Consider the following 16770-nt stretch of genomic DNA (forward strand, 5'->3'; position numbering starts at 1 on the left):
ACAAACTGCCTTTTTGTTTCTTTTCCTCCTCTCAGGCTGCAGTCTGTTTGATAACTGTAAGAGATGTAATAATGGTACGTGGCAGGTAAAGGATGATTTTTACATCAGTGGAAAGTACTGCACTGAGTGTCGACAGGGATGGACCGGAGGGGACTGTCTCAGTGAGTGTCCTGTTCTGGCACAGATATTAGCACTAGAGGGCCTTTGGTTTTAATAAATTCAGATTTTTCTCCAAAAAAAAAAAGACAGTTTTTTGTCTCTGCATTTGTGTGTTTATGTTGTGCTTTTTCCTTCAGCATGTGGAGAAGTAATACGAAGACCTCAAGGTCACGTATCCCTGGAGGCTTATCCAGTCAATGCCAAATGTGATTGGACATTATACGTCAGCAGTGGGTTGGCCATGGAGTTCAGGCAATTCCCCTTTCAATGGATTATTAAATAATGTCAAGCTCACTTAATAGAAAACTCCTTTGTTATTTAATTGAACGTTTTTTATCTCTTGCAGGTTTACAATGCTTAATCTGGAGTTTGATCACCGTTGTCGCTATGACTTCATAGAGCTCAGAGATGGTGATAGCATTCGCTCGCCTCTGATTGGCCGTTACTGTGGAGACAAAATCCCGCTACCAATCAAGAGCTCTGGAAACTCGCTGCATATTCATTTTGTATCAGATGGCTATAATAATTATGATGGTTTCTCTGCAACGTTTCAGGAACTCTCAGGTGCAGTTTACAAACACAGGTATTTATGTGTCTGGTTAAAAAACACTGAGTGTATTTCCTTACAGAACACCCGGGTAGTTTCTTACTAGCTGGGATTTTTGTGTTTGCAGTGTGCAGCCCTAATCCGTGTATGAACGGTGGTATTTGTGCACTGGATACAGTTCAAACTTTCCACTGTGCTTGCCAAGCAGGTTTCACAGGTCTACTGTGTGAGAACAGTGAGTGTTGCTGATTATATGGAAAATATGAAAGTTCTCATCAATGTAAATGGAGTAAAGCTGCAGAATTGTTCAAGTAATAATATCCTCTTTTGTTTGCATTTGTGTGTGTGTGTGTGTGTCTGTCTGTGTGTGTGTGTGTGTGTGTGTGTGTGTGTGTGTGTGTGTGTGTGTGTGTGTGTGTGTGTGTGTGTGTGTGTGTGTGTGATACATGCCAATAATTCTTATGGTTATAGTGCTGGAAATCACAAACCTCCTTTGTTATTATATTTTTTATTGAAATCTAAAAGTTATTCATTTTTAACTGGTTACTCAAACTAAATAGGTTTACCTTTAAGGGTTCTGTATATTTACATTATTTGGCAGATGCCCTTATCCAGAGCGACTTACATTATCTAAATTTTTTTGTTACACAGCTGAGCAATTGAGGGTTAAGGACCTTGCTCAGGGGCCCAACAGGGGCAGCTTGGTGGACCTGGGATCGAACTCACAACCTTCCAATTGTTAGCCCAACACTTTAACCACTAGGCTACCACATGCCCTATATAGTATATAGTGTTGGCCTATAAATAATGTTGCTTGAATCTTATAGTTGCAATTGGCAAATGATTTGGGTTTAAATGAAACCTCAAGAAAACTAAAAAAAAAGTGGGCAATAAATAATGATATTGGTGTAAAAAGTTCAGAAATAAAAGCTTTATAGTTCCAAATAATAAATAGAATATCATTCTACAGGTTTATGTAATGAGGCAAATATTTCAATAGTTGGATTATGTGCATTAAATTAATCTGTGCTGGAGTTCTGGGGATTTTATTTGACAGTTATATATAAAACCCCTGTTATATTGCATATCATTCTCATAAATGCACTTTGTTTCAGAAAAAGCAGAATCTGGCTGTGAAACCCCTCAGAAGCCTGCTCATGGGGATAGTTACCTGCTGTACGAGAACGGAGACGTTGCCACTAGAGTTCGGTACCTGTGCTTTAAACCTTACAAGCTCAGAGGAGTCTCACAGAGGTTGTGCCTGTCCAACGGCACCTGGAGTGGGACAGCGCCCACATGCGCCAGGGGTATAACCATCCTGATTCCAGATTAATTATGTTTATGCATGCCTACTCACAATTAATTCTGACTTTTCTCAAATTTCTCAAAATTCTTCTTGTAAAGTCTGGTTAACTGTACCGACAGACAAATAGCAATGCCTCTTAATCCTAATTGGTAGTCCAGATCATTTTTTCTATTTCTGCAGTTTTAGTACACCAGCGTTTCTTCTCTTTGGGCACAGTGGCTTAGTGGTTAGCATGTTGGACTTGTGCCTCTGGGGCTTGATTCCAGCCTCCACTTTGTTTGACAAAAAGCTGTGGTACAAGAGCAATAAAACTATTTGAAAAATGCTGTTATTGTGAAATAATCAACCACATCTCTTCACCCTGTCATCGATTATGTCTTATAACAACACTCAGTTGCGTTTTATTGCACATATCGTCCTGTGAAAACTTAGAATATCAGCACATCAGTAGGTAGTAACCCATCTTTTGATTCTTTTCAACTGTTCTGTTACAGACACAGAAGCCATGAGGAAAAAATGTCCCCCGTTATCACAGCCAAACCACGGTTACTCCTTAAAGGTTATCGGCTCAGACGGTTCTATAGAGAGCATAGAATTTTCCTGCAATCATTCTTATATCCTCAGTGGAAACTCAAAAAGAACATGCCAGCTCGATGGAACCTGGAGCGGCAGGCAGCCACAGTGTATTAAAGGTATTTATCTCTTTGACATATCACAATACGATGCGTCATTCCCTTTACCAAACCAGAACAATCATGTTCCAATGGCTATGTTGCAGCTTGTCGGGAACCAAGGATCTCAAAGCTAGTGCGACAGAAGGTCTTGAAGCCACAAATTCCTTTAAGGTAAACACATACGATGGATAGAAAAGGTTTACACACCACATAATTTTTCTGATATAATGTCAGGATTTACTTCCTTTAATGTGATATAACAACATATAAAAATTAAGTGAAAAACAATCAGAAGTATTTTAGAGAAAAATAGAAAAACAGGGAAAAGTTTCAATAACCAGATCGCACATGTGTGCGGTATTTTATGAATTAATTAAGAGTGTGGATGTGTTCAGAATGAATCTCATGTTCAAAAGTAATTATCATACAGCCATCAATGAAAGTATTCTAATTAAACACAAATATAGGTCAGCGTTTCTGTAGGACTTTCTTCACATCTTCTTGGTTTAATATCACTGCTGAAGCCACGGTACACAGAGAGCTTACTAAGCATATATGGGATCTCAGTTTTGAAAAATTGTTCCTCAGGAGAGGGGTATTAAAGAATTTCCCAAGCAGATGGTGTACCATGTGAAGGCCATCATCAACAAATAATTAAAATGAAGCACAACGGTAATTAAGAACAGGATATCCGCCAAAAGAAATCCAGGCCCAGACCTGTATCCAACAAAAAAAAAATACCCCTTACAGTTTAATGAATATAGAATGCTCTCGCAATAAAGAGTGAAGGAACATTGGCAAGTTAAAATGATAAACTCTTACCTAAGATTGGTGTAATAAAATCACGAGATGCTCAACAAAGTATTAACTTAGGGGTGTCTATACTTATCCAGCTGAGGTGTTGTGGGTTTTCTATTTTTCCTTCATTCCCTAAAAATGTTTTCACTTTATTTTAACATGTTGTAAATTCACACTGAGGCTGATTTCTGTAGTGATTCTTGTTCTTTCTTTCTTTCTTTCTTTCTTTCTTTCTTTCTTTCTTTCTTTCTTTCTTTCTTTCTTTCTTTCACAAAAACCTGATATTTTTACAATACTGTGTAGACTTTTTATACCCATTGTCAATTTTTTTTGTGTGAGTTTATTTATTTATTTCAAAGACAGTTAACTAATTACATTTTATTAACCTACTGTACTTAAGTGGAAACTAATGACCGCTTAATTAAAGATGAATCTTACTCTGAAACATGCATTATTTTTTTCAGAAAGAGTCCACATCACAAGCTGGACTCCTCTCTCCAGCCTCATGAAAGAAGCAGAAGCAGCAGTATAAAACAAGCTCAGGGTGAATTACCGACAGGAGTCCACCACATCTACACAAGCATAGAGTATGAGTGCATCTCTCCTCTGTACCAGCACTCTGGGAGTGCCCGCCGTACATGTCTAAAAACTGGGAAGTGGAGCGGACGCCATGTTAGCTGTTTACCAGGTGGGGGCAGCAGACATGCATTCAGGCCCAGAAAAGAAGCTGCCATATAATTAAACCACCACATAGGTATCAGCTGATGCTTAGATGCTGTTACCATGTGCGGCATTAGAAAGGGAACAGATTTGTTTGAAAGCCAATTAAAATCCACAGAGAAATGCAAATCAGCCTTTATAAAATCACAAAACTTGCAAACCTAGGCTTTAAAGTCAACGCCTACCTGTTGCAACTGATGTTCCAAATAATGATTTTGTAAAAATTAAATATTTGACATTTTACTAGCGCTATTATTTTATTTGACATTTTTAAGTGAGACATAAAATTTTAGTTTAAAATTGTTCAAGTCACTAAACCTAACATGACAAACATACCACGAACTAGCTTTTGTTTGCTACTGTAGTTTACATGATGCAAAAGAGAAAACCAAAAACATGTAAAGTTAAACCAACAGTCGTTATTCAATCTTACCGTTAAGAACATTAGCTTAGAAATAAGGTCAAGGTAAAGAGAAGGAAAACATTATTGAACAATAACCTTAACCTTATACAGTCACCTACTGTAGCTAGCAGTTTAGCTAACTCAATTCTGCCTCATAAAAAGAAAACTATACATTATCAGAGAATCTGTGAAATGCATTGTGTTCTTCTCTTAGGTTGAGGTTTCAGTTATCCATACCACCTAATGTGCTCACATTTAAAAAAAAAAAAACAGAAAAAAAAATGGCTTAGCAGCAATAATTATGGCGCTGTATGTGGAGCTGTGGTAAATAATATATTAAAATTCACATCTTGTTGGACCCGGTATCTTAAAAATACTAGATAATAAATGAAGGGATATTGAACAGAGACATGCTTTCATGAACAGTAGGGTTGCAAGGTTACATTCTCTGCTTAATAAGCTTAAAACATTGTTTTACGCAGTTGCTGCTAATTAGCTATGAATACATTATTTATGCTTGAGACAAATGGCTGCGGATCCAGAAACATGAACGTATGAATGTGATGCTCTCTCACGATTTGTCTAATGGTAAATGATAACGCATGCTCCTAACTCGACTAGGGATGGAGCCATGTATGAATACATTACGTACATTATTCCGATCAAATAGATATATGATCACAGCTACAGTATATAAATACAGCTAAGAGTATGAGGGGTATTATTCATTTCTTCTTCTTTTGCTTTGTCTTCTTTTTTTACGAAACCTTGGCAGAAATGTTTACATGGCATCTGGTTAAATTTAGAGATGTGACTCAGAAATGGGATCAAATGGGAACAAAATGTTCCACCAATGTGTCATTACATGCATATGGAATAATAATTTAGAGAGAGTGGCATTGGGATTGTTGTTTAAACCTCTTATCAACTTATGCTTCATATTAGCTTTTATACCTGGTAGCTGGTAGTCGACTCTGAAATTTCAGTCTCTATGTTATGGAAATGATTTATTTTATTCATTTATTTATTTTACTTTAGTTTGTGGTAAGCTTTCATCCAAACCCACGAACCTGGCACAAACCCACTGGCCATGGCATGCAGCCATATACCACCGTCTTCCTCATCACACCAGTCCCATTACAGGGACAACCAGAAGACACTGGGACATGTTTTCTGCAGATGACTATGACTACTGGCAGGAGGAGAGCATGGAAGAGACGTGGCATCTGGTGTGCAGTGGTGCTTTGGTGAGCCAACATGCTGTCCTGGTGCCAGCACACTGTGCAACTGAGCCTGGACACACACTACCCTACAACACGGCTCATCTAAAAGTAGTGCTGGGAGAGAATAAGAGGCTTCAGTACATGAAGGTAGAAACTCGCACACAAACACTTGAATCTAATATCATCCAGGAACATTACTTCAGACACTGTGGTCGAAAAGTCTGAGTTATCTGTGTTTTTCCTGTTTCATTTAACTGTAAAAAAAGAAGAGAGCTAGAATAATAAAGTATACAATATATTTAAAAAAAAACCTCAAATATTTCACATTTATTATTCTATGCAATTTGAATATATGCAAATACTGACCTTAATATTGACCATAACATTATCTGATTTGTACAAAAGGTCAGATTTTCTTCATGCCTAATCTCTTCTAATGAAGCACATGTTCAGATAAAACTTCACTGGTTTTTGATCTAAAAAGGATCATAAGGTTTTGCACACATGGAGTCCGTGCTAGCTCGAGTGCACGCTGTCATTAAAGCAAAAAAGGGGACATACCAAAAATTATACTGTTCTTCTCAATGTGTTATGATTATGTAATAGAATTAGTAATGAAATAGTTCAACAGGAATATTTCCCCAAGTGTTGTCAGACATTTGGACCCCACTGTAGAATCCTAAAATCTCTGTGCATTATCTTCAATGTTGTCATTTTATAGTTATCAGTTTAATACAAAGATTTACTCAAGCAGTACAGATATAAAAACACAGCATAAAATCCCAAGTTGAAAATGTAGATCCTTAAAATTAGGTAAACATCAGGTGAGGTTTCAAAAGAAAAACCGATCAATAGAAGCATAGCAAGGGCAGATACTTCTAGACAGAAGGTGTACTGCATGATAAAAATATACAATTAGCATCTTAGTGTGCTCTGTGGCATGACTAGAAATCCTAGTCATTTATTCTACTTCAAAGGAATAAATCTTTTCCTCGTGCCACCTTGATCCAAAATAGAGTTATTTATTGGGGCACAGCTGGCAGGAACCTCAATCAATCGCAACAGTGTCTAAAGTGACACCCACATTTGTTCAGTAAATGGGATTGGAAATTGAGGCCAAGAGCATATGTTCAATGACTGTGTATTATAGTGCTACACACATGCATACATATATACAGTATATATGAGAGAGAGTATACATACATACATACATATATATATATATATATATATATATATATATATATATATATATATATATATATATATATATATATATATATATATGAGAGAGAGAGATTATAATAGGGTTGCATAGTAGGGTTGCATAAACTTCGTTACGCAGACAAATGTTTTTGAATTCACACAGAGATGTGTAAAAAGGGGCTGAAAGTCATTTTTTGTGTCAAGTGTGTGAGTGCATGTGTGGTACTGTACACACTGAGTGAAGGGAGCAGAACTCAATGCTTACTAGCTCCAACTGCACTGGCTCTGTTACACTTTGCTACCAATTTTTAAGTTCACCTGTCCTCTTAAAGGGAAACATGACTGCAAATCACATCAGCCATGTTTCAGCCAATGAAAAAATTTACAGGGCACAAAGTGAATGTGTTGTGAACCTTTTTGGGAGATTTTGTTAGACAGAGCTCTCAACCACCATCAACAAACCAGCAGTGGAGAGAATGAAGAAGCTGAGTGTCTTCTACCTAAGTCTGTGTTTGTCTTTGCTGCCATAGCAACAACCAGCATTGCCACCAAGAGATTTGCATTGCCATCGTAGATGCTGTTAATGTGATGTCATTTGCTGTTGAAGTGTCCCTCCAATAACAGTGAGAAAGCCTTATAAAAGAGCTCAAAGAAATGGCCAGCAAATGTTTTCTTGGTTTCGTTGCTATGGCAGCAATGACACTCTTGGCACTTTAGAAGCCCACTGAATAAATATTCTGCATTGAACAGCTATGCATTTTCATAATAAAATGCTTTCACCCCCTATAGCTTTAGTAGAATTTCCTTGTGATCTGACACCTTCACATCTCATGCCATCTTCTCTACAGGTCTCAGAGATCCTGGTTCATCCCAGCTATAATTCTACTGGATTTGACTCAGACCTAGCTATACTGAAGCTGGTGGAGAAGGTGAGGATCAGCGAGTTCATTTCTCCAGTGTGCTTGCCTCGTCTGCAGGGAGGGGAGCTAACTGTGAACAAGGCTTACATCACTGGATGGTCGGTAGCAAGAAAGCATGAAACACACTCTCAAGTGGCTCAGACAGGAACAATTGAACTAACCGATGTGTTGCGGTGTGAAAGACAGTATGCTAAACAAGGGATTGCCAAAAGCATTACTGATAATATGTTGTGTGGGAGACAACATCCTATCAGTTCCAGTACAGTTTGCCCTGCCAGATCAGGGGGAATCATACTTGCTCCTACTGCACCACAGCACGGGAGAGGAAAAGAAAATGTCTCAGAGACAGCATGGGAATTGCTGGGCCTGGTGAGCTTTGGCTTCAATGTGCAAAACTGTAATCCACAATTGTACACAGTATACACACGAGTTGTCAACTTTAAGAACTGGATTGCAAATAACATAAAATAACATAATATTTCGAAGCATACAGATGTGATTAATCAGGTTATGGACAATAACATTCATTCATTCATTTTCTACCGCTTATCTGAACTACCTCGGGTCACGGGGAGCCTGTGCCTATCTCAGGCGTCATCGGGCATCAAGGCAGGATACACCCTGGACGGAGTGCCAACCCATCGCAGGGCACACACACACTCTCATTCACTCACACAATCACACACTACGGACAATTTTCCAGAGATGCCAATCAACCTACTGTACCATGCATGTCTTTGGACCGTGGGAGAAAATCCGAAGTACCCGGAGGAAAACCCCGAGGCACGGGGAGAACATGCAAACTCCACACACACAAGGCAGAAGCAGGAATCGAACCCCCAACCCTGGAGGTGTGAGGCGAACGCGCCAACCACTAAGCCACCGTGCCCCCCTGGACAATAACAAGCATTTTCAAAATTTTATATTTGTTGCTTTATTTTATATCATTTTTTCTTTTTTTCTCATCTTTTTTATACAATGTATAACACACAAAAAGTTCTTTATCACAATCATAAATCTTAAGATATCAGTTCAAGCCTGTTATCATGATCCATCACTGTGTCTTGCCAAACATGTTTGTACCTTTTCATGCACAGACAAGACTTTTTTTTGTCTAAGTTAGGCCATTTGGACACATAACTCTCATATTCAACTGGTTTCAACCCATAAAGTTTCAGTAACATTTCAGGTCTATTTCAGTCTGATCCACTTGACATTCTTGTTCATTTTAAATAATGAAAATGTTTTACAGACATATGAGGGAAAACAAGAACAGAGAAATTTCCCACATCACCTGATCAATTTGATTTCAAAGGGCTAAAATACTTACAATAATTCAAACTCAAAAATATCACTGAGCAGGTTTTTATATAAAAATTTCAACAGCCCACATTGAATCTCTGACATTTTATCATGTCCTCAGGCCTGCAGTCCAAAGCTCACTGATTTAGTTCTGGTCATTAAGAATGAACCTCATCCTCAATGATTAATGCTTAAAAATCTGTGTGAACGATTTGAGTAAAAAAAAAAAAAAAAAAAAGCTCAATCCTGTATTCTGGACTATCCTCTATTATGTCAAGTTTAAACTGAACCATTTTTTAACCCACTCCATTTGCTTGTATTCTTAATAAATAGAATAATACCAGGTGACCCGTACAGTAAAATTGCTCTCAAAATATTTATTCTGTATCGGGACTTAAAAGGTGTGAAGATGCAATGAGATTGAAGTGAAGTAAGGGGTGATAGGAGTTATTTAGATGGTGGAGTTATTTCTAGTCCGTGTTTGAGAAGACACCACAATGCTGACCGATCATCTTGTGGTTCTATATTCAGACACCGTCGTCACGAAGGATCACGACCACCTGTATGTCTATGTACAGATTATGTGCATGCAGAAGATATTCTCTTTATGTTATGTGATAAAGCAAGAAAAAACTTGCACACATCACACATTAAAGGCAGGGGCTGCTGAGTCAGCGAATGTAAAAAGCTCTTATGTTACAAGCATGTGAATTTCTCCGTTATCAAACCGGTTTATCTAGCAATGAGAGTGCATGCATTTTGGGTCACGATCCCTAAATGCGTTCATGTAAATGTGGGTGTTTTTGTTGAATTTCTATGTAGAACCACCTCATAAATAAATGTGGTAGAGTACATTCTTCATAACAATAAATGATTTAGTTGAATGGATTTGTAAAACCAACTCATTGTCATCAAAATGATTGCACTTATTATTGAATTTTTAAAAGCGTTAGTCAGTATGAGTGGTCACTTGAAATGAATGGGTTTAATTCAAAAAACGTAAACATATCAAATCAAGCTCTTTAATGCATCTTGAATGGGGTCAAACCTGAATAAAAATAAATTGTGAGTGGAAAGATTGAATAAATAGCCAAAATATAATTCCACACAATTAAATACAGGCCTAAAATTTGAATATGGTCATATAATTAATTTTGCACTGTACTCCATAACTGTCTCTTAAAGTAAATTGAATTTTTCTGGGTACTGTAAGGGTTTGAAGTTCAAGCTCTTTTTTAAGCTACTGATCACTTGTTCATTTGAAAGCCACAGCAAAAACTCAGCATCATTGCTATACAGTATAAAACATACTTGGCTAAATGTATAGACACACCCATATATGTTGTCTCGAATGAGTTTGTATGCTGTAGGTTTACGCTTTACGATTTCCCTTCACTGGAACTAAGAAGCCCAAACCTGTCCAGCATGACAATGCTACTATGCATGAAGCAAAGTTTCCAAAGACACGGTTTGCCAAGGTTAGTGTTAAAGAACCTGCATAGAGATCTGACATCAACAGAATGAAAACATTTGGGATGAACTTGAATGCTGACTGTACCCCAAGCTTCCTCATCTAACAACAATGCCTAAGAAATTCTCTTGAATGGTTGCAAATACCCACAGCAACATACAGCCCAATCTAAAATCTGCCAGAAAGCCTTTACAGAAAAGAAGAGGTTGTCTGAAAAGCACATATGGGCGTGATTGATCAGAGGTCCACAGACTTTTTTCATATACTGTAATACAGACCTGTAGTATAATGAAAAATCTCTGAACTTTCTCACTGTGGGAAGAATTAGAGTGCAACTGATAACATTAAAACATCTTAAGAAGGTCACATGAGGATAACATGTGAAAGCATAATAATATATATTTAATTATTATTAGTAGTAGTTTTGTAGGGAAAAAAAATAAATTATTAGCTACCATATATTCTGAATGGAAATTGCAGTTCTTTTTATTCTTCACATTTCAAGCCATCACTCCGTTATTTCTTAGAAATCTGTGTGATTGCATCACAGTCACTGATTGCAATTGCTGTGCACATCAAGTAAGCCTGGTACACCAGTTTTATGTAAGAATTTGTTCTTTTGCTACTGCAGAATAAAGCTAAAATAATTAAAATGAGATTTTTAGCACAGAATTTACTCTGTGTGGTAATGTTTAAAAATTTATCTGTGTGTGTGTGTGTGTGTGTGTGTGTGTGTGTGTGTGTGTGTGTGTGTGTGTGTGTGTGTGTGTGTGTGTGTGTGTGTGTGTGTGTGTGTGAGAGAGAGAGAGAGAGAGAGAGAGAGAGAGAGAGAGAGAGAGAGAGAGAGAAATGTATATCATATATAGTAAAAGGTGTCAAATTCCTTTGCACACACCCTCTGTAAGTGGCTTCCTTGCTGTATATGAAAAAAAGAAATAAGCAATTACAAACTTGTAATCAGAAGCTTTTATGTCCTAATTAAACATTTGCACATATAATTGCTTTGAGCACTGCAGCAGTAATAAAAAAAAACATTCACTGGGAGTTTACTGGGAATTAAATTATAAATTTGATGAAAAGGAAGTGCTGTTGCATCACATGACAAAGTGGCAGTGTAATTTAAATTTTGGTATCTCCATGCATGCAGTGTTTTCCCTGCAGTGTACACTCACCTCTGTGTGAGCATGCTGGATTAGCAAATCTTAGGCCAGATTAGTTAATTATAGATACCCGTCTGTTAGTCATGGCTGTTGCCAGGTGGATGTGTGCGAAAAGTTTTGGTCAGAATAGGAATGTTGGGAAGTGAGCAGCAGATACAATACGTATTGTCCAAACACATTCCCCTCAACTTAGTCTGGTCGTAATGCTCTTAGTGAGGGTTTAGGGACATACAGTAGTTAAAATGTTAACATAATTGTCAGATAAGTATATTGACATTTGTTTCGATTCAACAGTACTGATAGATTCTTAATTCTGATTGGTCAGAAGATTTATTTCCTACAAATGCATGGTTTGGACAGTTGTTCAAGCTGCAAGGAAAATCACAGGTTTATTATATTATGTAATGATATGTCATGGTTCCTATAGTAACTTCTCAATCACAGGGACACAGGGAATGCTTCTGCATAAAAGGAATAAACTCTTTGGGGTTGTAGAAAATAAATATAATATATAATATATAATATATAATATATGTTCATATAGCACTTGTTATACTCGACAGGCACAGGTAATGCTCATCTATAGCACTATTCGGACGGCATTAGTTCTACGTGGGGACGTGGGGGTAAAGTAATTATTACCAGAGCTTCTCTGTGATTTTAGTCCCGTCCGAATGTGCCATCTCGGTAATCATTACGGACAATAGCCTATTCGAACTGGATTAGTTTTATGTGGGGACGTGGAGTAAGGCAATTTTACCTCAAGACGTCTGTAATATTAATTGGCCAATTTGCATGGGACAAGACATCTCAGTAAAATGAGCAGAAGTGGGAGGGGTAACTCGCTTTATGCACCACAGTAACCTCCTTGTCGTCATGTGCGTATGACGTTGCTTCCTGTTTCAAGTGCCTCCATGCTTGCAAAATGCGCCAAAAACTACTTTTAAAGAGGAAATGACGGAATTTTACCGTACATATTTACAGCGGGTCTATTCGGACGGGATTAGTATTACCTGAGGTAATTTTTCCGGACCTTTTTTTTTACAGAAGGTAAAAGTTGCCATAATCTTTACTGACATTAGCCCTATTCGGACGGGATTAGTTTTACGTGGGGCTGTGGGGGTAAAGTAATTATTACCAGAGCTTCTCTGTGATTTTAGTCCCGTCCGAATGTGCCATATGTCAGTAAAGATTATGGCGACTTTTACCTTCTGTAAAAAGGTCCAGAAAAATTACCTCAGGTAATACTAATCCCGTCCGAAAAGACCCGCTGTAAATATGTACGGTAAAATTCCGTCATTTCCTGTTTAAAAATTTAATTAAAAGTTTTTGGCGCATTTTTCAAGCATGGAGGCGCCAAGTTGTCTGTTTGTGCACGTGATAACAGGAAGCAACGTCATATGCACATGACGAGAAAGAGGTTACTGTGGTGCGTAAAGCGAGTCACCCCACCCCTACTGAGATGTCTTGTCCCGTGCGAATTGGCCAATTAATGTTACAGACGTCCTGAGGTAAAATTGCATTACTCCACGTCCCCACATAAAACTAATCCCGTCAGAATAGGGCTTAGGAATTACAGATGTAAGGCTGAACCAGTGGTTTAAAATATTTTTCAGTTACTTTCTTGTGACCTGTGGATAATTAACACAACAACACAAATTATTAAATACATTTTATGAAGATCATTATAGCTACACATCAGGCTACATTGTTTTGTTACTGGTATAATGACCATAAAAGGTCAACAGTGTCACCATATTTCTATATGATTCTATATCTAACTTCCCCAATTTAAACTGTATAACAATGTCTGTCAATCTAACAACACACTGATAACTAGCTAGCAGATTATCAGTTTTTACAGTCTAAACAATTGACAATATGACAAAATTTATAGTTTCTATCATAGCAAAGTTTTAATGGCATACAAAGAAATACCAATTTTTAAATACCATACAAAGAAACTCTGTTATTTAGGTTAAATCAATCATTCATTCATTCATTCATTCATTCATTCATTCATTTTCTACTGCTTATCCAAACTTCTCGGGTCCCGGGGAGCCTGTGCCTATTGTATCTCAGCCATCATCGGGCATCAAGGCAGGATACACCCTGGACGGAGTAGGTTAAATCATATTAACTCTCATAAAGAGTATACAATTACAATATAAAAGTTTCATTCAGACTTTACTAACTTTCACATGGATAAAACATTATTAAACTGCTTGAACTGTACGATGTAAAAGATTTTAAGATGGTTATTTTGAGTTATTTCCATACAGTATATTGCCCAAATTAAATAATCCTATTGTAAGCGTCCACACTTGTATACCAGTCCTTAGTACATCATACTATCTTAAATCTAGAAAGCTGCATCAAGTGTCGCTCTTTAATGCTGTTCGCTGTAAGAGTTCAGACAGAGTGTAAAGACAATGAAAGATAGATGGATGTGTGCCAGGATGTAGTCTGAAGGATTCCACTTGTTACTTATTCCTAATCTGTGTGCATGACTCCTCCCTCTCCACCCTACACAGAAGCTGCTTGGTCATTTTTACCTTCATCTATGGTTGGTTCAGTTTGTTTAGATGGTAGTGGATGGTGATTCAAATCTCCGATCTGTGCATGCATGTGATTCTGTTCATATCTGGAAATTCTGAGTGGCCAGCTGCAGGGCTGAAATACAATTCACAGCAGGTGTAGGATATAATTGACAGATTTCTAAGGGACTGGAATGGATCTCCTGACGGGTGAACTGTGAACTTGTCATCCTTTCTTGCATAGTCTTAGGTGCAGCTTATGGTTGCATAATTATCCACCACAGAGACACTTCAATTGATCACAACATCACAACATGAACAGGTAAAGTGGAAATTTAAGCATCTATAAAAAAGTATAGTATGTTTTTAAACTTTGTGTTTAAAAAAGTTTAACTCCAAGTCGATGCAAATATCTTAATAGAAACCGAGTAACAAGCCAATGCTGGCCACAATGTATACAGCTTCATCTGGCCCACGCACCACTGTGAAAGCACTAGATGAGCACCTAACTCATCTAGATCTTCCTGCAAGAATGTAGTCCTTCAGCCTTAATGAGATCATGTTTTAGTTTTATTGCTTGCATCTGGGTCACTTTTAGTCCATAACACTAATGCACTGCCATAACTGTCTCTTAAAGTAAATTGAATTTTTCTGGGTAGCTGGCAGACTGGATTGGTCTGCGATGAAGAATATAAACACCTGAGTTGTACAAGCTATTCAACCAAATCTGATCCACTGTGAGCTGTTTGCAATGTATGCACTTTGTTTAGTGGGACATTTGGTTCGATTAAACATATTGATTTCTGATTGTCCCTGTCCTGAGCCTTACTGTTTAACTTTATGATGGCAAGACAAATGTTATTCCAGGATAAATACAGACTCCTCGAAGTGATTTAAAGCTTTGTGTCTGTGTGCAAATAAATTTGTATTTGCGTCAACCTTTCAGTATCTAATCCCTTGTACTGTACCGCTTGTACACCTTGACTCTCTTGGGCAGCCCGTACTGTTGTGCAATACAATTATTGATGGCTATAATTAACCTCTTAACAGACTTACACGTTATTAGGGTTGGAGCAGTGTGTATCAGACAGCCTTGGCTTTCCTAAATCCTGTTTAGCCTAGGTGATAACTACTTCAGCTTTGCAATGTGCATTCACACAATGCTAGACATTACTAAATGACTGGTATAGATTGTACACCAAGGTTATTACTTACACTTTAGCTACACTCATTAGCAGTTATATCGGATACATCTGCCAAATACCTTCATTTCTGGGTACAATTGTTCACTGTATTGTTAATAACATATTGGTTAATATGCACAGCTGTTGCATCCTTCAACTGAAGCGACAATGACATGCTAGTTGTGTTTGTTGGATATTAAACCCTTGTTAAGACCAGCCTACCTCATTATTCCACCCTTTATGCATACATCTAGAGATCCATGCATTTTTTACCCATGCCAATTCATTGACAAAGGCTGACAAATTGTGCACTGTCAAAAATGTGCTTAATTGTCCGTAATTGAATACATGTAATATTTGATGTGAAAGCCTAATAAATGGCTGAAACAAGGTATGTCTAGCTGATGAGGTTATATACTTCTGTCCTGCACATTAATCTGGGTACTAGATTTGAATAATGAAACTGTTGAAATCATTTCATAGAAAAAAGAAATCCAAAGGAATCTGGACACCATGAATTACTCTGCGATGCTCTTACTCACGTGTACCTAATTACCAAACACTCTCTAGTCATATAATCCGGCAAGGTTGTAAATGAGAAGTGACTTTAAGAACCTTAAACCCAGACAACATCAAAGCTAAGTGACACTGTACTGTTTTGTCACGTGCCGTAATTACCATTAGGTTAGCACTGAGAGTTTAGTCAGCAAGAGTACTCACTCACTCACTCACTCACTCACTCACTCATTTTCTACCGCTTATCCGAACTACCTCGGGTCACGGGAAGCCTGTGCCTATCTCAGGCGTCATCAGGAATCAAGGCAGGATACACCCTGGACGAAGTGCCAACCCATCACAGGGCACAGAAACACACACTCTCATTCACACACTACGGACAATTTTTTTTCCAGAGATGCCAATCAAACTACCATGCATGTCTTTGGACCGGGGGAGGAAACCGGAGTACCCGGAGGAAACCCCCAAGGCATGAGGAGAACATGCAAACTCCACACACACAAGGCTGAGGCGGGAATCGAGCCCCGACCCTGGAGACGAACGTGCTAACCACTAAGCCACCGTGCCCCCCAGCAAGAGTACTATAAAGTTAATTTTTTAATTTAATGGTTTTCACACCAACAAAAATGTTTATTTAGGTGTTA

The 16770-nt window shown here is 37.9% G+C and overlaps 1 protein-coding gene across 1 annotated transcript in view; it reads left to right on the forward strand.

Moving 5' to 3' along the window:
- pamr1a (peptidase domain containing associated with muscle regeneration 1a) overlaps positions 1-8597 on the forward strand; it is an 11272-nt gene extending 2675 nt beyond the window's left edge. Inside the window, exons 3-12 of the mRNA XM_027136977.2 lie at positions 36-161; positions 297-411; positions 506-723; positions 834-941; positions 1822-2013; positions 2507-2704; positions 2791-2857; positions 3949-4172; positions 5646-5977; positions 7885-8597. Of these exons, the coding sequence (XP_026992778.1) occupies positions 36-161; positions 297-411; positions 506-723; positions 834-941; positions 1822-2013; positions 2507-2704; positions 2791-2857; positions 3949-4172; positions 5646-5977; positions 7885-8427 (2123 nt within the window). The 3' untranslated portion in view covers positions 8428-8597. The remainder of the gene's footprint in view (positions 1-35; positions 162-296; positions 412-505; positions 724-833; positions 942-1821; positions 2014-2506; positions 2705-2790; positions 2858-3948; positions 4173-5645; positions 5978-7884) is intronic.
- Positions 8598-16770: the final 8173 nt, after the last annotated feature.

Source organism: Tachysurus fulvidraco, chromosome 1 (assembly GCF_022655615.1).
Source record: "Tachysurus fulvidraco isolate hzauxx_2018 chromosome 1, HZAU_PFXX_2.0, whole genome shotgun sequence".
Lineage (NCBI taxonomy): Eukaryota > Metazoa > Chordata > Actinopteri > Siluriformes > Bagridae > Tachysurus > Tachysurus fulvidraco.